This window comes from Labeo rohita, chromosome 7 (genome assembly GCF_022985175.1).
Source record: "Labeo rohita strain BAU-BD-2019 chromosome 7, IGBB_LRoh.1.0, whole genome shotgun sequence".
Taxonomy (NCBI): domain Eukaryota; kingdom Metazoa; phylum Chordata; class Actinopteri; order Cypriniformes; family Cyprinidae; genus Labeo; species Labeo rohita.
The window spans coordinates 60,653,269-60,673,284 of NC_066875.1; the positions used below are offsets into that span (position 1 = coordinate 60,653,269).

The 20,016-nt window shown below is 36.1% G+C and overlaps 1 protein-coding gene and 1 long non-coding RNA gene across 6 annotated transcripts in view; one reads left to right on the plus strand and one right to left on the minus strand.

Annotated features, from left to right (window-relative positions):
* On the minus strand, positions 1-10,387 carry LOC127167907 (butyrophilin subfamily 3 member A3). 4 transcript variants are annotated; one of them, XM_051114315.1, is made up of 8 exons: positions 10,079-10,385; positions 9,912-9,965; positions 6,606-6,965; positions 5,377-5,670; positions 4,875-4,973; positions 4,782-4,802; positions 2,709-2,750; positions 1-2,611 (listed from the first exon to the last, which is right to left on the minus strand). In XM_051114315.1, the coding sequence occupies exons 2-8, from the start codon at positions 9,961-9,963 to the stop codon at positions 2,016-2,018; spliced, it is 1,464 nt and encodes a 487-aa protein (XP_050970272.1). In that variant the 5' UTR covers positions 9,964-9,965; positions 10,079-10,385; the 3' UTR covers positions 1-2,015. The 4 variants fall into 4 exon arrangements, with proteins under 4 accessions (XP_050970272.1, XP_050970271.1, XP_050970273.1 ...); XM_051114314.1 differs by having other exon boundaries at positions 4,782-4,973; positions 10,079-10,386; XM_051114316.1 differs by lacking the exon at positions 9,912-9,965 and having other exon boundaries at positions 4,782-4,973; positions 10,079-10,387.
* Positions 10,271-20,016, plus strand: part of LOC127167910 (uncharacterized) — a 19,104-nt gene continuing 9,358 nt past the window's right edge. For both annotated transcript variants that reach the window (XR_007828045.1, XR_007828044.1), the window contains exons 1-3: positions 10,271-10,410; positions 12,128-12,252; positions 14,698-14,825. This is a non-coding gene — a long non-coding RNA (uncharacterized LOC127167910). The remainder of the gene's footprint in view (positions 10,411-12,127; positions 12,253-14,697; positions 14,826-20,016) is intronic.

Genomic DNA, 20,016 nt, shown 5'->3' on the forward strand with positions numbered 1-20,016 from the left:
TACTAAAAAAGTACAATGTTTATTCTATAGATTAGCAATCCTAAAAAAAAATAATAATAATAAAATTAAAAACTATAAAAAAAAAAAAAAAAAGTTAACAGTAAATGATTTTGCATCTATAGATCTTAACTGCACCAAAAATACTTCAAAAATTTCAACACAAGTAAGCAGTTACATATTCATGTATTTACAGATTTGCAGTTTTACACATGTGGTACAACAGAGTAAAAGTGTTTAGATCTGTTCGGCCCTGATAGCTGCCTTAGTATTTACATGGTTTATAGTGTAAACAAAATGTACCATCTTTTACCATCACTTTCCATCAGTGGTCTTTTAGTTCTTTTGTATCCACTGTAGGCAGATGTTTTCTCAGAAATGAACATTTATTGTTATATACTGTGATTGTATGTTTGCAAGTTACTGAAGCTTTTGCTAGTAGCTTTTCAAATATTTATCTTACAAACTAATTACTGAAAATAAGCCAGAGAGAAAGAGATATTTTCAGTAGGGCTAATGATTTCTCGATTTTAAGCATTTTAATGAGCCAGTTTGGCTTCATAAATGGTGACACATTAGTGAAATTTGAGCCAGATTTTGAGTGCAAATATTAGGTCAATTGTCTGTATCTTAGCCCTGTATAACACAAGTCATCTACAAACCAAACAGCTTTCTGTTGGTGCATGTGGCAAACTTATGCAACAAACTTAAACATAAATTAAATATATGTGGAACTTTTCACCCTCGCGATTAACTCTTATTGGTGCAGGTTATTATTGAAATATTATTGATTTCGCCTTTGCAATTTGTCCAATTGTGACCGTGCTTTTAAATCTCAGGTTTTCTGTTGATGCATGAACATCAGACCTCACATCTAATAAGTGCAGTAAATTATTTGTTTTGTTACTTTTGATATCAAACAAAGCCTCCATTTTTAAATTCTGGCAACAAAATTGCCACATATATTGTCATGCTAAAATCTTCAAGCTTGAACTGTTATAATACTGTAGGCTACCAACTTGCAGAGTCCCTGTATAGTTCATAGTCTTAGTTGAAAGAATTAAAAAAAAATTGACTTATATGCTATGTCTAAAAGAATGTATATTAAATCAAGATAGGAACTGAACTGAATTGTGAAATTTTTGTCAGCACCCAGCCCTACTTGTTATTTTTACACATTTTAAACAAAAATCATTTCAAAATCATCCTACATCACTGCAGAAGCACCGACACTGTGTTTGCAAAGTGAACATGCAAAGAAAATCAAACACCTTTAACAAAAAAGGTTTGTTAACAACCCCTTTAACTGCCCTTAACAAACGGCGATATAGAATGATTTTGAAGTTGAGGGAGAACATGAGATGGGAGTTTTTCCACATACACTAACTGACATGAACCAGAACAAAAACTGAGTTCAGGCAGAGCAAGACAAAACGAGCGTTTGACAATAAAAAGTATATAAATTGTATTATTTTTATGAAAATAGCCGATCGTTTTACTAGATAAGACCCTTCTTCCTCGGCTGGGATCGTTTATAGCCGCATTGGGATCATTTAAAGCTGCATTAAAACTACATTTTGGAAGTTTAAAATCGGGGCACCATATCAGTCCATTATATGGAGAAAAATGCTGAAATGTTTTCCTCAAAAAACATTCTTTCCTCAATCGTAAAGAAATTAAGACATGAACATCTTGGATCACAAGGGGGTGAGTACATTATGTATGAATCTTTGTTGTGGAAGTGGACTTTTCCTCTAACAGTATTATTACTTTTAACTTGACATGGGGTCGTAAAAAACTGTGAAGTTTGGATAGTATTAACTGAAGTTGTCATAAAACAACTTTTGGTTGAATTGATGATGCTGTGTTAAAGTTGTACACATTGTCACTGGGAATCAAACCCATGAGTCTTATGTTCCCAGCACCATACTAGTACATCTTTATACATTTTTGTAGTTTGTAGATGTATGATATTATTTTTTCTACATGCATCGTTCTGGTTAAACTGCAGTGGTCAGTCAGGCGTTTGAGCTGTTATTACTCAGTAAAGGTTGACTGGACTCTTCAGCTGATTTTACAGGTTTTGTACAATCCAAGATTATAAGTGGACTCTGATCACCAGCACCAGGATTAAACAGAGGAACGACTGTTCCAGAGAATCTGGTGCTGATGGTCAGGAGATGTTTACTCTCTTTGATGTTGTAAAATGACAGCTGACCCTCTTCATAATCTAACAGAACTCCCAGTCGTTCAGGTCTCGGTGTCAGTGAGAGTTTAACTGGTGGATCAGTGTTGGTGTGAAAACCATTAGGACCGTCTGAACACAAGAACCAGTAACCACTTGATGGAGTTAAAGCAGATCTGTCTCTTACAGTAAAATTTCCATGTTTCACCACACCAATTAACCAGTAGTTTTTAGGAGGTGTATTTTCTTGTGTCAGCTTTACCTCCCAATAGTGACGACCAGAGGTGAATCTTTGTGCTCCAAATGCGCATAATTCATATGGAAATCCCTCTCCAGTGTGATCATATCCTGGACCGTCCCTCATGATTTTACAGTTCTTAGTGACCATCAGATCTGGATGTAAATGTTCACGGTCAACAGTGATCTCAACTGTGTGGAAAACATACATGAGCAACAATTATTAATCCTCATGTATATAAGATGACATTTGCACATATATGTATATATAACTGAGACAATGTCATACCTGCATGTTTCCTCGGTTCTTCTATATTTACATCTCCCACAACTAAAATGAAAAACAAATAGTTTAAGATTTTAGAAGGTAAAAACGCTAGCTGTAGTTAACATCTGCAGTTATCTGCATCTAACAAAAATAAGTGTAACCATCCAATATGGGAAGTGAATGGTGGTTATGTGACAGTGGCAGTGTTGCAGATGATTCTGTGCATTGTGATCATTTTACATTTTGAAGTTACACATTTAATTGTATTCACATTATGGTCTCTTGGACACATAACATTTGCATATATGCATATATTGTGTTTGCAAGACATTGTAAAATATAAAATTTTTTATTAAATGTAGAATAACAAAACTGACTGTTTTGTTAATTTTATTTTCATCTACACCATTATTCCACTGTGAGTGACCAAACCTCTTCTGTTTTTTTTTTCCTGCTGAAATTATTAATGAAGGTATTAATTATCAAAATACTCTAGATGTTGTAAACCACATTAAATAACATTTTTAACCCTTCCAGGCAGAGAGACAGAATTTCTTTCAGATATTCATATATATTGCTGTGAATGGGCAACAAACTAAATCATTTTATTTCACAATTATTAAAAATAAAAAACGAACAATTCACATGTACGTAAGTATTCACAGCCTTTGCTCAATACTTTGTTAAAGCACCTTTGGCACGAATTACAGCCTCAAGTCTTTTTGAGTGTGATGATACAAGCTTTGCTCATCATCATTTGGCAATTATCTTCATTCTTCTTCTCATCTCTTCACCTCTTAAGCTCTGTCAGGTTGGTTGGGGGCAAATGCACATTTTCAGGTTTCTCCAAAAACATTTGATTCAAGCCCAGGCTGTGCTTAGGTCACTCAAGGACATTCACAGAGTTGTCTATAAGCCACTCTTGATGTTTGCTTAGGCTCATTGTCCTGTTGGAAGGTGAACCTTCTGCCCAGTCTGAGGTTCTGAATGTTTGGGACTGGGTTTTCATTAAGGCTATCACAATATTTTGGTGTATTGAGCTTTTCTTCTACTCTGACGAGTCCCTCAGTCCCTGCCACTGAAAAACAGCTCCACAGCATGAGGCTGATACCAGCACACTTTACTTCTGGGATAGTACTCTGCAGGTGATGAGCAGAGCTGGTTTCCTACAAACATGATGTTTAAAATTGAGGTTCATCACGCCAGAGAATCTTGTTTCTCAGAGTCTGAGGGTCCTTTAGGTGGTTTTGTGCAAATTCCAAGTAAATTTGTGCAAATTTGTGCAAATTCCAAGTTTCGTGTGAGGACTGAGTTTGGACACACCGCCATAAAGACCAGATCGGTGGAATGTTACAGTGATGTTTGTCCTTCTGTAGGTTTCTCCTATCTCCATATGTGATCATGAAGCTCAACTAGAGTGACCATCAGCTTCTTGGTTACCACTCTAGATAAGACCCTTCTCAATCAATTGCTCAGTTTGTCCAGGAGGCGAGCTCTAGGAAGAGTCCTAGAGTGGTTTCAAACTTCCATTTATGGTTAATAGAGGCCACTGTGCTCACTGGGACCTTCAATGCTTTTTTCTATACCTGTTTCCAGATCTGTGCCGTGATACAATCCTGCCTCGGAGATCTCCAGACAATTTCTTGGACTTCATGCCTTGTTTTTTCCAAGGGATGCACTGTTAACTGTGGGACATTATATAGACAGGAGTGTGCCTTTCCAGATCATGTCCAATCAACTGAATTTACCACAGATGGACTCCAATCAAGTTGTAGAAACATTTAAAAGATGATCAGTGGAAACAGGATGCACCTGAGCTCAATTTTGAGTGTCATGGCAAAGGCTGTGAATACTTATGTGTTTTTGTTTTGTTTTGTTTTGTTCGTTTTTTATGTTTAATAACTTTGCATAGATTTTAAACTTCATTCACATTGTCATTATAGGGTATTGTTTGTTGAATTTGGAGGAAAATAATGAATTTAATCCATTTTGGAATAAGGCTGTAACATAAAATGTGGAAAAAGTGAAGTGCTGTGAATACTTTCCAGATGCACTGTAACTGTGTTCAAATCATAAATAAAGTTTGTTACTTACTTTCTTTATCTGGTTTCTTTCCTGCAAAACAGATCAGAAATATCAACACACGAGTTGGAGGATACATAAAACCTGAAGATGAATTCCAGTTACCTGGTCTGCATTTGTACAGGAAAAAGCCAACCAAACCAAAACCCAGAAGAGCAAAAATGAAAAGGGTGAAGAAAAGAGCCTTCCATGGACCTGATGAATCTGAGAAACAGAAACCAGATGAATCTAAACACCTTCACAAAAGCAAAATATACAAATAAATTACGGTAAAGTAGAAACCTTTTTTTAAACCTCTGTCAACATAAAAATGCTGTTTGTGACGTATTTTTCTTATACAACAAGATTGAGAACAAAATGTATAATGAGATTTGATTTTTTAGATTAGATGGTTGAAAAATAAGAGGAAATGATGACATGCAAGGAAACCTGACAGAGCACAATAAGACAAGGAAAATACATTTAAGAATATGTGCTGATATATTATAAATTATATTAAGTGAAGATAAGGTCACAAGGAAATGTTCTGAAAACTATCACAGGCCTGGCATTCAAGCAAACTTTGTCACTTTTTTTGAGACATCTACCGATATCCATGTTCTCTAACCTGATGAGACAATGCCCTGTATGTCCATTCTTCCATCTTTTAACTCTCCAGTTTTGAGAGACAGTGAACATGAGACCAGTTGAGCATCTGAGCGAGAAACGGCTGTCCAGCTGTGGACAGAGAACATCTCATGTGCTTCACGACTGTAAAACACTCCTCCAGGATGGAGAACTCTTCTCTCATCAGACATCCATGTGACGCTGGGCTTTGGATGCCAGCCGCTGGACTTACAGCTGATGTTTACACGTCCATCATCTAGAAACTTTAGAAACAGGACAGGAGTGGATCCTAAAGCTGATGAGAGGAGGAGAAACAGATGTTCAGATCTTCCCTAGACACAAAAAACACACACAGTAAGTACATTGTTAAACACAGTAATTCTGTTCTGATTTTTGAGTGTCTTGAAATGGTTTAACATGTACATTCTGTCATTTTTTTGATTCAGCCTACAGTAAACCAGTAAGACAACTCATCAGTCAAACAGAAATGAAAACAGTATGTTCGGCTGACAAGTGTTGAATGTTTTTTCGACAGGGACGTGAACTCCAAACTTTACTTGTGTAAAAGACTTTAATAGGATTACAGAATCAAGAATTTGCTGTTTAAAGTATAACAGTACACTTATTTTACAGATTCATCTGTTACACTTTATTTCAATAGTATATTTTAGACATTCTACTAACTTTAACTTTGCAGCTACATGTCAACAAAGTATTACCTTATTTATTTGTATAATTTTTCAAACAAATTTATATTCAAATAATTTATTTCTAATTACTTTTAATAAATATTGTTTACAAAAAAAATCCATTGCAGCAGTTGTTACGCATGGGAGTTTTTTGGAATCTTAAAATTAAATATTGTATTATCATATATATAGTTTTTTACAGGCCATCAGCCACCCTGCTCTTTATGATATCAGCGTTGATTTTGGCTGTCAAAAAATCCATATTGGCTGACCACTACAAAAAGCACCATTATCGCACAGTTATCCATATGACTCAAGTTTAACTCAGGTATGATTACACCAGGTTTGATGGCATAATGTCACCATTTTCTGCAAATAACGACGAGCTAATTTCAGTCTGTTTCTCACATAAAGCAATCATAAGATTTGAAAACTATAGTGCACAAGTCATATGGATGAGTTTTATATTAATCCTGTGAAAGCACAAGGAGGAGAATATTTTAATGTTTGGTTGAACTATGGCGTTAAACAGACTACTCACCCGTGACTTTGAGATCCACTTCTTCACTGTCATATGAACTTTCTCCACTCACATAACAACGAAATGAACCTTCATCCTGAACTCTGAGTTTCTCCAGCCGTAGAGAGACGTCTCCATCCTTCAGTCCACCAGACTGATCTGACCGCGGAGTCAAAGAGGTTCGGTTCCTGTACGGTTCCACCGGCATGTCCGGGACCTTCCCAGGTTTATAGTGGAAAAAAGTGTTGCTGAACTCCTTACGGTACCAGCGGATCTCCAGAGCTTCAGCGTTCTCAGGAGGATTGATCCAGCAGGGCAGAATCACTGTGGATCCCACATGAGCCACTACAGGATCACCAGGAACCACTACACTGAATGACACTGAGAACAGAGAATTAATTACTCATTTATTTGATATATTTAGGTGCGGTCACTAGTGTTGTCAAAAGACCCGGTACTTCGGTACCAAGTCGGTACTAAAAAAAATTAAATGTTACGGTACCAGGTTTTCTAAAGTACCGGTGGTACCGAGCACCCGGTCAACCCGGTTCTTGCTGCGCTATCGGAAAGTGCGCAGTTGCGTCTTCTTCATAAAAGCACAAAGACACGGCGACCGGCGGCGCTGCCGATGCGGCTGCTCTGAATCCGCTTTTTGAAAAGAAAGGAGGAAGGAGCCACGTGTGGAAATATTTTGTATTTGCGACTGATGACAAGGGCAACATCATAGATCATCAGAAACCCACTTGCGAACGGTGTCATCGAAGTTCTCTCTCAAAAGGAGGACATACATCGAACTTAATAAAACACCTCAAAGACCGACACCCAGATTTAATGAAAGAGTTCAAGCAGGTAAGTTTTAATTTAATTTTATATTCAGAGCTTTTTTTTATAAAAATTATACCCTAAATAAACATTGCCATTTGCTTAGTTAATCGTTAGCATAAGCGCGGCTAACGCTAACGCGAGTATTAGTATAAATTTCTTTATTAAGTGTTTAATGCTCGTATAGCGTTTATTAAAAATTATTTTTAAAAAAAAGGGGGAAAAAAAGGACATGATAATGTATTATTTTTACACACATGAGGCTTTTAAATGACCCGTGTAGCTAAAATATGTGTGTTAGAGAACAAATGTACAAATGTATGGTTAATGTTTATAGCCTTAAAGTCGGTCAACAGAAAAGCAGTTCTAGGCTATGAAATATAGTTTGCGCAGTTTGATTAAATAAAAGTACAGTCAAATACAGTCCTGTATAGTTTGGTAAAAGATACCATTCATTACCATGACTTAATATATTATCTAACATCAAGTTAGAGTGAGTGAACATTAATGAATGTGTGTGAATGTTGTTTTATACAAACATTTGATGGTTCATGTTTGTTCATCGTGCGTGAAATAATGTCAACAGATACAACTTTTAATTTAAAATAAATTATGAATACATTTTGAAATTAAGAAGAATAATTGCTATGTAACACTTGTTTATTAAGTCATGTTAAATGTTATCTTTTTGTAAAGTGTCTTTAATACTACAGTTTCCGTCTGTGTAACATTGATATACACTCAATATAAGTAATCCTATCTAAATTTATTATAAAAGCTGAGGTTTGTTATTTACTGAAAAGTTATAGTATATATAAAGTTGTGTTTAGCTGGTGTCAATCTAATATTGCATTTAGTCAGACTCAGCCCATTGTTTTACTGAAGTATATTATATTTTCCTTTTACAGCTGCAGGCTGAAGAAGACCACGAACCACCAAATCAAACTCCTAAGCAAACAACGGTTCCAGATGCTTTTCAGCAGCAGAAGTAGTACGACAAAAACTCACCTGAGGCAAGAAAACTGAACCGAGCTGTTGCTGAATTCACATGTATGGATCAAGTGCCAGTTTATACAGTGAAAAATGGGGATTCCAGCAAATGCTTCATCACCTCAACCCAAAATACCAGCTTCCAAGCCAAAACTTTGTTTTATTTTTGTTTGTTATTAATAAAAATAGTGTTGTTCAATTCATGTTTTTGTGTTTTGATTTGGTACCGAAATTGGTACTGAGATCCGTGGATTTTCACTGGTATTGGTACCGAATACTGAAATTTTGGTACTGTGACAACACTAGTGGTCACATTTACCATTGTTCTGCAAATGTTTGTGGGTGAAATCCAGTCATTTTAATAGGAATATACAAATTTGGGTATTTGCACAAGTAGCCACAAAACTTGTTGGATGCATCTCAATCAGCTCCCGAGCTTGTGAATCAGTAAAACGTGTACACAAATCCGGTCACATTGTGACAGTGAATACTCAATTTCCACTGAAATCAATCAACAACAGGCAGGAACAATTTTCATTTCAATATTATTTTTTATTCTCTTTAAATACATTGTTCTGTTGCATGTCCTTACAACATTTCAGCTGAATGTTAATTATAAATGTCAGCTTGATGTGTTCATTTCCATGTGTGTTTATACTAAAATATGGTTTGTCTTTTCAAATCTTCTATCACGTGTCATTATATTTATCAAGTTGGCTTGTGTGGTTTATGTTTAGCGCCTCAGAAATGCAAAGTAATTTCCGGTAAGGAGGCATAGACAGCATCAATGCTCCCTAGTTTTTGTGGTGCACTGTGAGATTTTTCATGAAGCAAACTTCCAGTGAACTGGAAGGATTTCACAATTTAAAAAAGCCCTTAAAATGACCAACTCCCTCATCAGTGCCCTGACTACTGAACTAGGGAGCTGATGGACAATATTGATTCTAAATCGGCAGCATATCCTTTTGTTGTTGATAGAAATAAGAGTTAATATTCATTACATTTTAGATGTTTTTGAACACCTGATCATGGAGTCCTACTTAAAACTGACAGTATAGGCTATTAAAAGATTGACAGGTTGCGGTCTGGCCTTTACAGAGTAATAAATGTCTTGCTGGCATATTCGTGTCTTATATAATAAAAAAGGTTTGCTTCCCTTGTAGGTAGGTATGTTTTGATGCTGGGATGCTGGTTAAGTAGGTTTTGATGCTGGTTTAAGCTGGTCCTACTGCCTAAGGCGCCACGCGGTTAAACGCGTGGCGCCCGGAGCGCATAAGGAAACAATTAACAAATGCGCCTCTCACTGCAAAAACGCGTTCGGTGTGATCGGAGCCTAAATCACCTGCCATAAGCACAAGCCATACGTAATACAGTGCCATAATATCCCATATGAATTGATCGCGTCCATGAATTAGGCTATTCGACAAATATGAATATCTTTATCTGATCGGGCCTGTATGGAATAGCTGAGCCATAAAACAGAATGAAACGCAAACGTGTTTGTGGTGTTCTTACCAGAAGTCTCTATGAGGAGATTCACCAGTAAAGCGACAATAATCGACAACATGCCTGTGAAAATACAGACAGACTCAAATAAAACAAACTATGAGGGAGATTTTTCCAGAATAAATGACATGAGAGACATAAACGCACTGTCGTATTCAATGAGAAAACAGACTCACCGGAGACAAAGACTCGTCCGTTGAATCACAGTAATCTGGTTAGTTTAGATGAATTTTCAGCTGTTAGAGGCGTTGAACACAATAATAGTAATAGAATATAAACGACAAAATAGATGAAAATACACGAGGATCATAACGTGCTTCTGATCTCCCCGCTGAACTTTCGCTTTCTACAGCACAACAGCAGTGGCACCGCTCAATAAGAAAGATGTCGTCGTTTGAATATGTTAGATGTGATTTTGTGTATTATTATTTAAGGTTTTCTGTTATTATGAGGCGCGTGACGCAGATGAATATATTGGAGAATATCCACACTAGGACACGTGACGCGTGTAAGGAATTTAACCATTTTGGGAAAAACATATCAAGAGGGAAGAGCATGAAACATGCGATATATATAGATGAATGCTATGACATTATGGACGTTCAGCTCCTCAGTTTCTCCGCTGTGGAGGAGGAGAGAAGAAGCTTCTTCATTCTGTTCCTGCGGCTGACGGATGAACAGCTTTGGGAATTACATATGGCTTTGCATTTTCTTTAACCCGTTTAAGTGAACAGTTAGAGCTTTACTGTTTTTAAGAGATAGATCTCATTCTCTAACAGGGTTAGGGCGGATTGATGCTGTCTTTTTATTAATAAATGTGTTACATACGGAGCTCGATCTTCGGAGTTTGAAATGAAATTTAAACACCCAAAAGACCAAAACAGAGACATATTAAGGAAAATACTTTATATAACTTGCGTGTTTGTGAGTGTGTCGTAGTATTTTATATTCAGTGAGCTGTTTACAAATGTATTGTCACAATTATGTTGATTACAGGGTCATTCTATAATGGTGGGTACATCTCATGTCCGTTAAGTATATTTTTAATATATTTTCATTACTATAAAATAATGAATCAATACAATTTTTTTCCCCCAGCCCCCACCTTTATTTATATAGCACTTTATACAACAGAGCAGCTATGTAAGGTGTTGCGGGAGAGAGAAAATAGGAGTTGCCGCTTTAAGACGGCTATTTACGGGAGTTATAGTCCAGAACTATGCATTGTATGTAATGTAGTCCAGCGACTCGCGGGGGTGACGAGCAATCTCACGGTGTGCTGTGCGGGTGAAAACGACAATTCTGCTTTGCTTTATGTTCACTCAAGTCAGTCCACCCGGGAGCTGTTTGCACTGTGAATCTGACAACACGAGAAAGAGTAAAAACGCCATGCATCGGCAACTTCGTCCGTCTCATCTTTTGCACGAGCATGAATTGACGAGTTGTTACGCTGCCGCCGAGAATCACTGAAGCGGAGAAAGTAACAAAGGTCATGTTTGGGTTTTTGGGAAACAGGAAAACTTTTTTCTTCACATTGTCAAATTGTAAATGTGCCTCTAATTATAGAATGACCCTACAACACTCCCAGCAAGCAATAGTCGTCATTTCAACGTCTAGTTTAACTATAGACCCGATATAGTCCGGCTATTTGTAACCCACTTCTAGACCAAATAATCTTGAATGTAGTTACATGTCATTTTTTGGCAAAATACTTGTGAGATATATGATATTTCATCATGTAAGCAAAGTCAACAGCGTTTACAAGGTGTTTGGTTTTATTTCTATATATATATATATATATATATATATATATGTATAGTCTATTCTAGGGCTATGTTTAGACGTCTATTAAATTTTCACTGACAGCCCAGTGACAACCTTATTTTAGCCTAGACGTCTAGGCTGTGTTTCAACGGCTAATATACGTTTTTTAGACCAAAACTTGCTTGCTGGGCTCTGTCTCTTAATGAAAGATACAGACAGGTTAAGGGAAGGTTCAGTCTATTGATGACAGAAATGAGAGCTCTTGTTTGTTTTGAATCTGAGAAGGTGATGCAGTTTGGTCACAGCCCATTAATGTTTTTGTTCTAATCATCCATAATCATGACAAGTTACGAGTTTCATGATATTTCTTCAGTCACTTCCTGGCTAGTGTTGCATGAAACAAAACCTTCAGTCTTCAGTTAATGAGTTTCTGACGCCTTTGAATTTTCTTCTTCTGACAGCTTCAAATTCAGCCAATCAGCTGATTGCTCCACCCAAAACCTGCCCTCATGACCAAGAAGAGGAATAGCAAGAAATCAAAACAAGGGCGTCTTGAAGAAGGTGTAGACCAGCCTTCTTTGGACAGGTATCTCACACTCCATCTCAAACATCAGTCACTCTTCTGCTATCGTGTCAAACTGATCAACCTCTGTTCCTCACACAAAACACATATGATATATGTGATATCACATTTATCAAATAACACGGAGGTCATGCAGACTAGGATTCTTTAATAGTGCTTTATATCATATTACACGTTTTCTCAATAGCTAATATATAATTCATGAAAAAAAAATCACAATTTTCTCACAAGCCTAAACATGATCTCATAACTACATATATTATCTTCTGTTAAAAAAATCTAACTTTGGCCTTATATGACAAACAAAATAACATTTGCACAAACTTTTCACCAGTCCGATGAGGTTGGTCTTTAAAACCATAAAAGTGCTCTCTAAGTTAGATTAAAAAAGAAGGTCTTTTTTAAATCTTCATTTCATAATGAGTCTACAACAACCAAATACAGCGTTTAGCATACCTGTTTGAGTCTCATAAATGTTCTTTTCCCAAAATTTGTGTGCTTGTAACTCAAGATTTATTATAGTTATCTTAATATAATTTTATATTCTGGTTCTTAAGAGACTTTTCTTCTGGAATTTTTTATTTTTAAGGCCATGTACGGTTTAATCCCAGAGATATCGAGACCATTTTCATTTATCAAAAACCAAATGTAGTTTCGTGTTTATCTGGTCATTAATGTTTGCAATGCAAATATGCAAATGATAACAGTAACCCAGGGATTAGGATTGTACAGTGTGACATGTCAGATTATGAATGACCAGGTCATTAATTTTTAATTAATTAATGATTAATTGTTAACTCTAGGTAAAGCATAAACAGTGTGAAATGTAAAATAAGATTACCCAGGATTCCATCTTCCTATGGTTTAGAATTACCCAGTGTTAATTATTTAAAGTGTGACAGACGTTAAATGTTTGAGGTACTATCAGTGTTTTCGCCAAACGTGCACTTCAGCATTGGATACTTCTTGATCTATGACTAAGCTTCATATTTTATAACAATAAAAAAAGGAAGTTCTTATAATTAATACTGGTAAGGCAAATTTTGGTTTATTGATGTGAATGTAGTGTGTGGAGATAGCAGACACACTTTTCTATGAGGTGTGGGATTTGTTTTAAACCTGTTACAATACTGCATGTTTAAACTCTTGGTAGTTTCAGAAACTGTCAAAATAAACAAAATCCTTTCTTTCAAACATACCTGAAACTGATTGAAATATGGAATCATGAATAGACTACAGAAAGCAAGGTAATGTGCCTCAGCTTGACTATTTCAGTGCATGTTGAGCACTCAGACAGCTATGTTCTATGCAATTGTTTTGATAGAGGGAAGCAAGATACAATTCTAATTTCAACATTATTTATTCTTCAGAGATTGTTCTTCAGATAAAGGCCTTAAAAATGAAGATTCCAAAAGAAAAATTTATGAAGAACTAGAATATAAAATAATATTGCAATCTTTATTACTTCTTAAGTTATAAGCACGCAAACTTTGGAAAAATAACATTGATTGTACTCAGACAGGTATGTTCAATGCAGTTGCCTTGACAGAAAGAAACGAGATACATCTCCAGTTTCAAGATTGTTTGTTCTTCAGACATTCCTCTTTAAAAGAAAAGAGGTATCATATTTTTTTAAACTAGCCACATTTGGTTTTTGACCACTGAAAATGCATGTAAATTTTACTCCTGAAGCCATATTATAATTTCAGTATCTCTGGAACTGAATTTCATAGGACATTAAGAATAAAGATGCCACAAGGAAAGTTTGTGAAGACCCAGTATCTAAAAGGGCATTAGGATATCTTTAATCCTTTAACTTCTTTAACTTCTTGGGTTACAGACATGCAAACTCAGAAGAAAAACTTGAAAAGTGCTGTTTTTTCCATTTTTGAATGGTCACCATTGGCACATAATGCAACAAAGATTGCTAAAGATTTTACAGATAGATCAATCTCTGTGTAAAAGTAACATTATGATGCTGCCATCTTTCTAAAGTCTTGCTTTATTAATACTTATTATGCATGCCTTAAATAACAAACTTCAACAACATAGGGTCAGATCCCTTTAGCACAGCTGATGGGGCTTTTAAGTGACATTTGAGTGGTTAAGAATATTTCAGTGTTCATCCTTTGATTCTTCCATCCTCATTTTCTTTCCTTGCATCCTTCCCTCATATCCTAAGGGGGGGTGGAGCAAAGACACAAGGAAAGATAGCGAGGAAAGGAAAAGGATGCACATATAAGAAATGAGAAGCACCCCAAAAAAAATCATATAATCATGTCCACTGATTAAATGTTAGTCTCGGTCATGACGTCAGTATAAACCCCGGATGTTTACGGAAATAGGTCATCTGCTATTACATGTGATAGCTATACAGTTCTTCAGTAGTGTTGGTATCATTCAAAATTCTGCCGTGTGTACATCATCACTTATATTTTCTTATCGTAGGCTATATCCTTCTTCTTGAATCCTTAAATCAGAGTCAGTCCTCCACAAGATGGTGTCTGGTGATGTGAGCAAGAAATCAAACAAGGACGACGTGAACACCCAGCCCGCTGAACAGCATCTTTGTACAGGTATCTCACACTCAGTCACTTCTCCTCTTGTGTTTGGAGTCTGTATTGAGAATGCTGCTCTGATGTGTTATGTTTAGTTGTGTTCCTCACTCAAAACTTTAATGGTGCTTTATATCATATTCTATCATATTAAAACAGTCACAGTCCCCATTACGAAAATTAGTTAAGTGTTTGAGAATGACCCTTTATTATGCGCCGAAGATTGTAAAAACAGTTCGCCTCCCCGTCTCTGTAGACGGAAGATGAATGTGCACCATTATATGTACATTCACATTTATTCTGTCAAATGATTCAATTGTTTAGTATAAAAAGTAACTACATGATGTTAAGCAGGCTACACTGTAAAAAATAAAAAACACAATTTGTTGAGTCAGCTTAAAATAATTTGTTACCCTGCTGCCTTCAATTTTTAAGTTCAGTCAACTAAAATAAATTTAGTCAACTTGAAATGTTAAGTTGTACTAAGTAACAACTTAGATATTTGTGTTTGCTAAACTTAACAGATGGGTAACCTAGTAACCCAGCTGCCTTAAAATTTTAAGTTGATTCAAATCAAATATCTAAGTTGTCACTTAGTATAATTTAACGTTTCAAGTTGAAAAAGTTTTACATTTTTTTTGAGTTGAATGAAAAAAATTACTTGTAACAGCTCGTCACTTAAAATTTTAAGGCAGCCAGGTTACAAATAATTTTAAGTTGACTCAACAATTTTTTTACAGTGTACACTGTACATTCCCACATGCACAGTTATGTATCAATATGACCCATATACAGGTGCGTCTCAAAAAATTTGAATATTGTGAAAATGTTTATTTTATTGTAACTTATTTTAAAAAATTTAACTTTCATATATTCTACATCCATTACATGTAAAGTAAAACATTTCAAAAGTGTTGTTTTAATTTTGATGATTAGAGCGTACAGCTCATGACAGTCAAAAATCCATTATCTCAAAATATCAGTATATTTACATTTGAGTTTCATTAAATGTCCATCCCTACAGTATAAATTCCGGGTACTGGAGAGGCACAGAATCCAAGCTGCTTGACAATATACAGATGATCTGAAGGCTCAATATGAAATATTCTAATATTTTGAGATACTAGATTTTTGACTTTCAAGAGCTGTAAGATCTAATCATCAAAATAAAAATAATAATAAATATAGCTGCAAGCAGCGATGGGCGGGCACTCGCCGCCAGCGCATCCGCAACCCTGGTGCCATCAGAAAACATGCGGTGGGCACATGCATTGACAGTGACCCTTTGGCAGTTTGCATTGAAGGGTTACAGCAATGAAAAGGTTAAAAGCAAAACGCTTTTAAATCATTCTGATAGACTGAGAATGAGCTGAAAAAGATTCTTTATCCTATGAGGTCATCTTGTGTTCGTACTCGGTATTACAGTGTTCATCTGCCAGTTTACATCTGTGATATTTAAATCTTTTTGCAGTCTCTGAAAACATGATAAACATATTTCCTAACAATGACTTGTTTTTCCATATGTAAAAAGTTGTGAAGAGTTAGCATAATGCACTGTAAATGCACTCTCTCTCTCTCTCTCTCTCTCTCTCTCTGTCACGCACACACATACACACAAGCACTCAGGCACAATCCACCCCTCCCCCACACACAGAGTTAGAGTGAGAGAGTTAGAGTGAGAGAAGATGTTTAATAGTTTTTTAATTTTCTATTTTTTGTAGAGTATTTTATATCGATGGAAGTAAGCATTTATTACTCAGAATGACTAGTTCTATGTATGTAAAAAATTTTTGAAGTGTTTGGATGCTGCATTTTAAAATTACGGTTATGTTTTTTACTGCTACTTTAATAAATCACCATAAATCAACCATTCAAGATATCCCAAATCCACTCACAATTTAACATCTTCAGTATGTTGGCATCATGTTGACAAAGTTTGGTGTAAATTCATTGTTTTTTGTAGGAGTAGTATTTATTCATTCACAGCTAAATTTTTCCAAAAATCCACATTCAAATCAAAATAGCAGGCTTCCTGTTGGTCACAGCTAATGGATGTAAATTAGAAAGTTGTCCGGCTTGATGAGAACAATATACATACCGAGTTTGGTGTCTGTAGCTCAAACTAACCCCCCCACTTTTGACAAAAGGTGGCGCTATAGAGCGCCTCCTCCACACCCATTGATGAGCTTTTGCCAGTGTCTAACTATCATTAATACTGATGTGTGTGTTGAGTTTCATGAAAATCTAAGCTTATTAAGTGCCCCAAAAACACAGGAAACAAATGTTAAAGTTTGACACGTTGCCATGACAACAGCATTTAATGTATCAACGACCCCTTTACAGATTGTCATCGGCCGTGTTTTGACATTATTCTGATGAAGTTTGAAGCAAATCGGGTAAAAATAACCATGTGATATCAAAGCATTTTTAAAAGAGACACACTTCCTGTTGCCAGTTGGTGGCACTATAACTTTGACTCCTAATAGTCACATCTATCTGATCGGCATCATACAACAAACAAACTGCTGAAGTTTCATCCAAATCAGACAATGTGTGCAGTAGTTATTAGCCATTTCCTGTTTCTCATTTCTCGCCATAATTTCAACGCCTCGCCACGGCCAAACCGTTCGAGATATCAAAAATCCCCTCACAATTTTTCATCCCCAATGTCTTGAGATCAGGTTGACCGAGTTTGGTGGCAATTGGGTAAAAAACCTAGGACTAGTATATCAAATTCCAGAGCATGCGTTTTTGACAAAACCCAGAATAACCAACTTCCTGTTGGGATTAGCTAATGACATAGAGTGCGAAAGTTGTTCAGATTGATGAGTTCTATATGTGTACTGAGTTTCATATGTGTAAGTGCAAGTATGTGTGATATATGACCCTTCAAATTCCAGGGGGCGCTGTAGAGTCCCCTTGCCACGCCCGTGTACCAGTCTCTGCCCGGCCCTAATGGCCGCAGATTCCAAGGTGTGTGCCAATTTTCAAGAGTTTTTGAGCATGTTAAGGGCCCCAAAACCCCCCAAAACCTTGACAAATAATAATAATAAATATAGCTGCAAGCAGCGATGGCGGGCCCTCGCCGCCAGCGCATCCGCAACCCTGGTGCCATCAGGAAAATGGTGCCCAGCGGGCACATGCATTGACAGTAACCCTGTGGCAGTTTGGATTGAAGGGTTACAGCAATGAAAGGGTTAAAAGCAAAATGCTTTTAAATCATTCTGATAGACTGAGAATGAGCTGAAAAAGATTCTTTATCCTATGAGGTCATCTTGTGTTCATCCTTGGTATTACAGTCTTCATCTGCCAGTTTACATCTGTGATATTTTAAATCTTTTTGCAGTCTCTGAAAACATGATAAACATATTTCCTAACAATGACTTGTTTTTCCATATGTAAAAAGTTGTGAAGAGTTAGCATAATGCACTGTATACAATAGTCTAAGTTTATGCCAGCAATTGGCAGTCATGGAACTGCCAGTAACAGATTTGATATGTAGTCCATTTTGTGTGTTATAAAAGATCATAATCTTAAAAGTTATAAGACTGTTCCAAGTGATGATTATTTTGTGCCTATTATAATTGTTGTTATGATTATTCATGAGATCATTATATAACATTTTATCAAAAGGTTTTTTATAATGCATTATGCATTCAATTCATTAGTATCATTTTATATCGGAACTAACCATTAAGTCATTTGTATTGGGTTTCATAGCTTTATTTCTGCAACTTTTTACCCAAAATGCTTTAACATCATTCTGATAGACTGAGAATGAGCTGAAAAAGATTCCTTATCCTGATGTCATCATTCCCCCTGCTCATTACGCTATGTATATTGATTAGAAACACTTGTATATGTGAAAATGTACACAATTTAATTCAGTAATGTTAAATAGTTTGTAACTTTGTATTTTCTACATTTATCTATGAGAAAATCACACAAACGCATATCCCTGTATTAAGTACTTCCATCAACCAGTTTACTTTTTTTTCTTGGAAATCTGGACTTTTGCAGTCTCTGAAAATATGATAAACATATTTCCTAACAATGACTTGTTTTTCCATATGTAAAAAGTTGTGAAGAGTTAGCATAATGCACTGTAAAAACTCTGTCTCTCTCTCTCTCTCTCTCTCTCACTGTCACGCACACACCCACACACAAGCACTCAGGCACTCAGGCACAATCCACCCCTCCCCCCCACACAGAGTTAGAGTGAGAGAGTTAGAGTGAGAGAAGATGTTTAATAGTTTTTTAATTTTCTATTTTTAGTAGAGTATTTTATATCGATGGAACTAAGCATTTATTACTCAGAATGACTAGTTCTATGTATGTAAATTTTTTTGAAGTGTTTGGTTGCTGCATTTTAAAGTTATGGTTATGTTTTTTTACTGCTACTTTAATAAATCATCATAAATCAACCATTCAAGATATCCCAAATCCGCTCACAATTTAACATCTTCAGTATGTTGGCATCATGTTGACAAAGTTTGGTGTAAATTCATTGTTTTTTGTAGGAGTAGTATTCATTCATTCACAGCTATATTTTTCCAAAAATCCACATTCAAATCAAAATAGCAGACTTCCTGTTGGTCGCAGCTAATGGATGTAAATTAGAAAGTTGTCCGGCTTGATGAGAACAATATACATACCGAGTTTGGTGTCTGTAGCTCAAACTAACCCCCCACTTTTGACAAAAGGTGGCGCTATAGAGCGCCTCCTCCACACCCATTGATGAGCTTTTGCCAGTGTCTAACTATCATTAATACTGATGTGTGTGTTGAGTTTCATGAAAATCTAAGCTTATTAAGTGCCCCAAAAACACAGGAAACAAATGTTAAAGTTTGACACGTTGCCATGACAACAGCATTTAATGTATCAACGACCCCTTTACAGATTCTCATCGGCCGTGTTTTGACATTATTCTGATGAAGTTTGAAGCAAATCGGGTAAAAATAACCATGTGATATCAAAGCATTTTTAAAAGAGACACACTTCCTGTTGCCAGTTGGTGGCGCTATAACTTTGACTCCTAATAGTCACATCTATCTGATCGGCATCATACAACAAACAAACCGCTGAAGTTTCATCAGAATCAGACAATGTGTGCAATAGTTATTAGCCATTTCCTGTTTCTCATTTCTCGCCATAATTTCAACGCCTCGCCATGGCCAAACCGTTCGAGATATCAAAAATCCCCTCACAATTT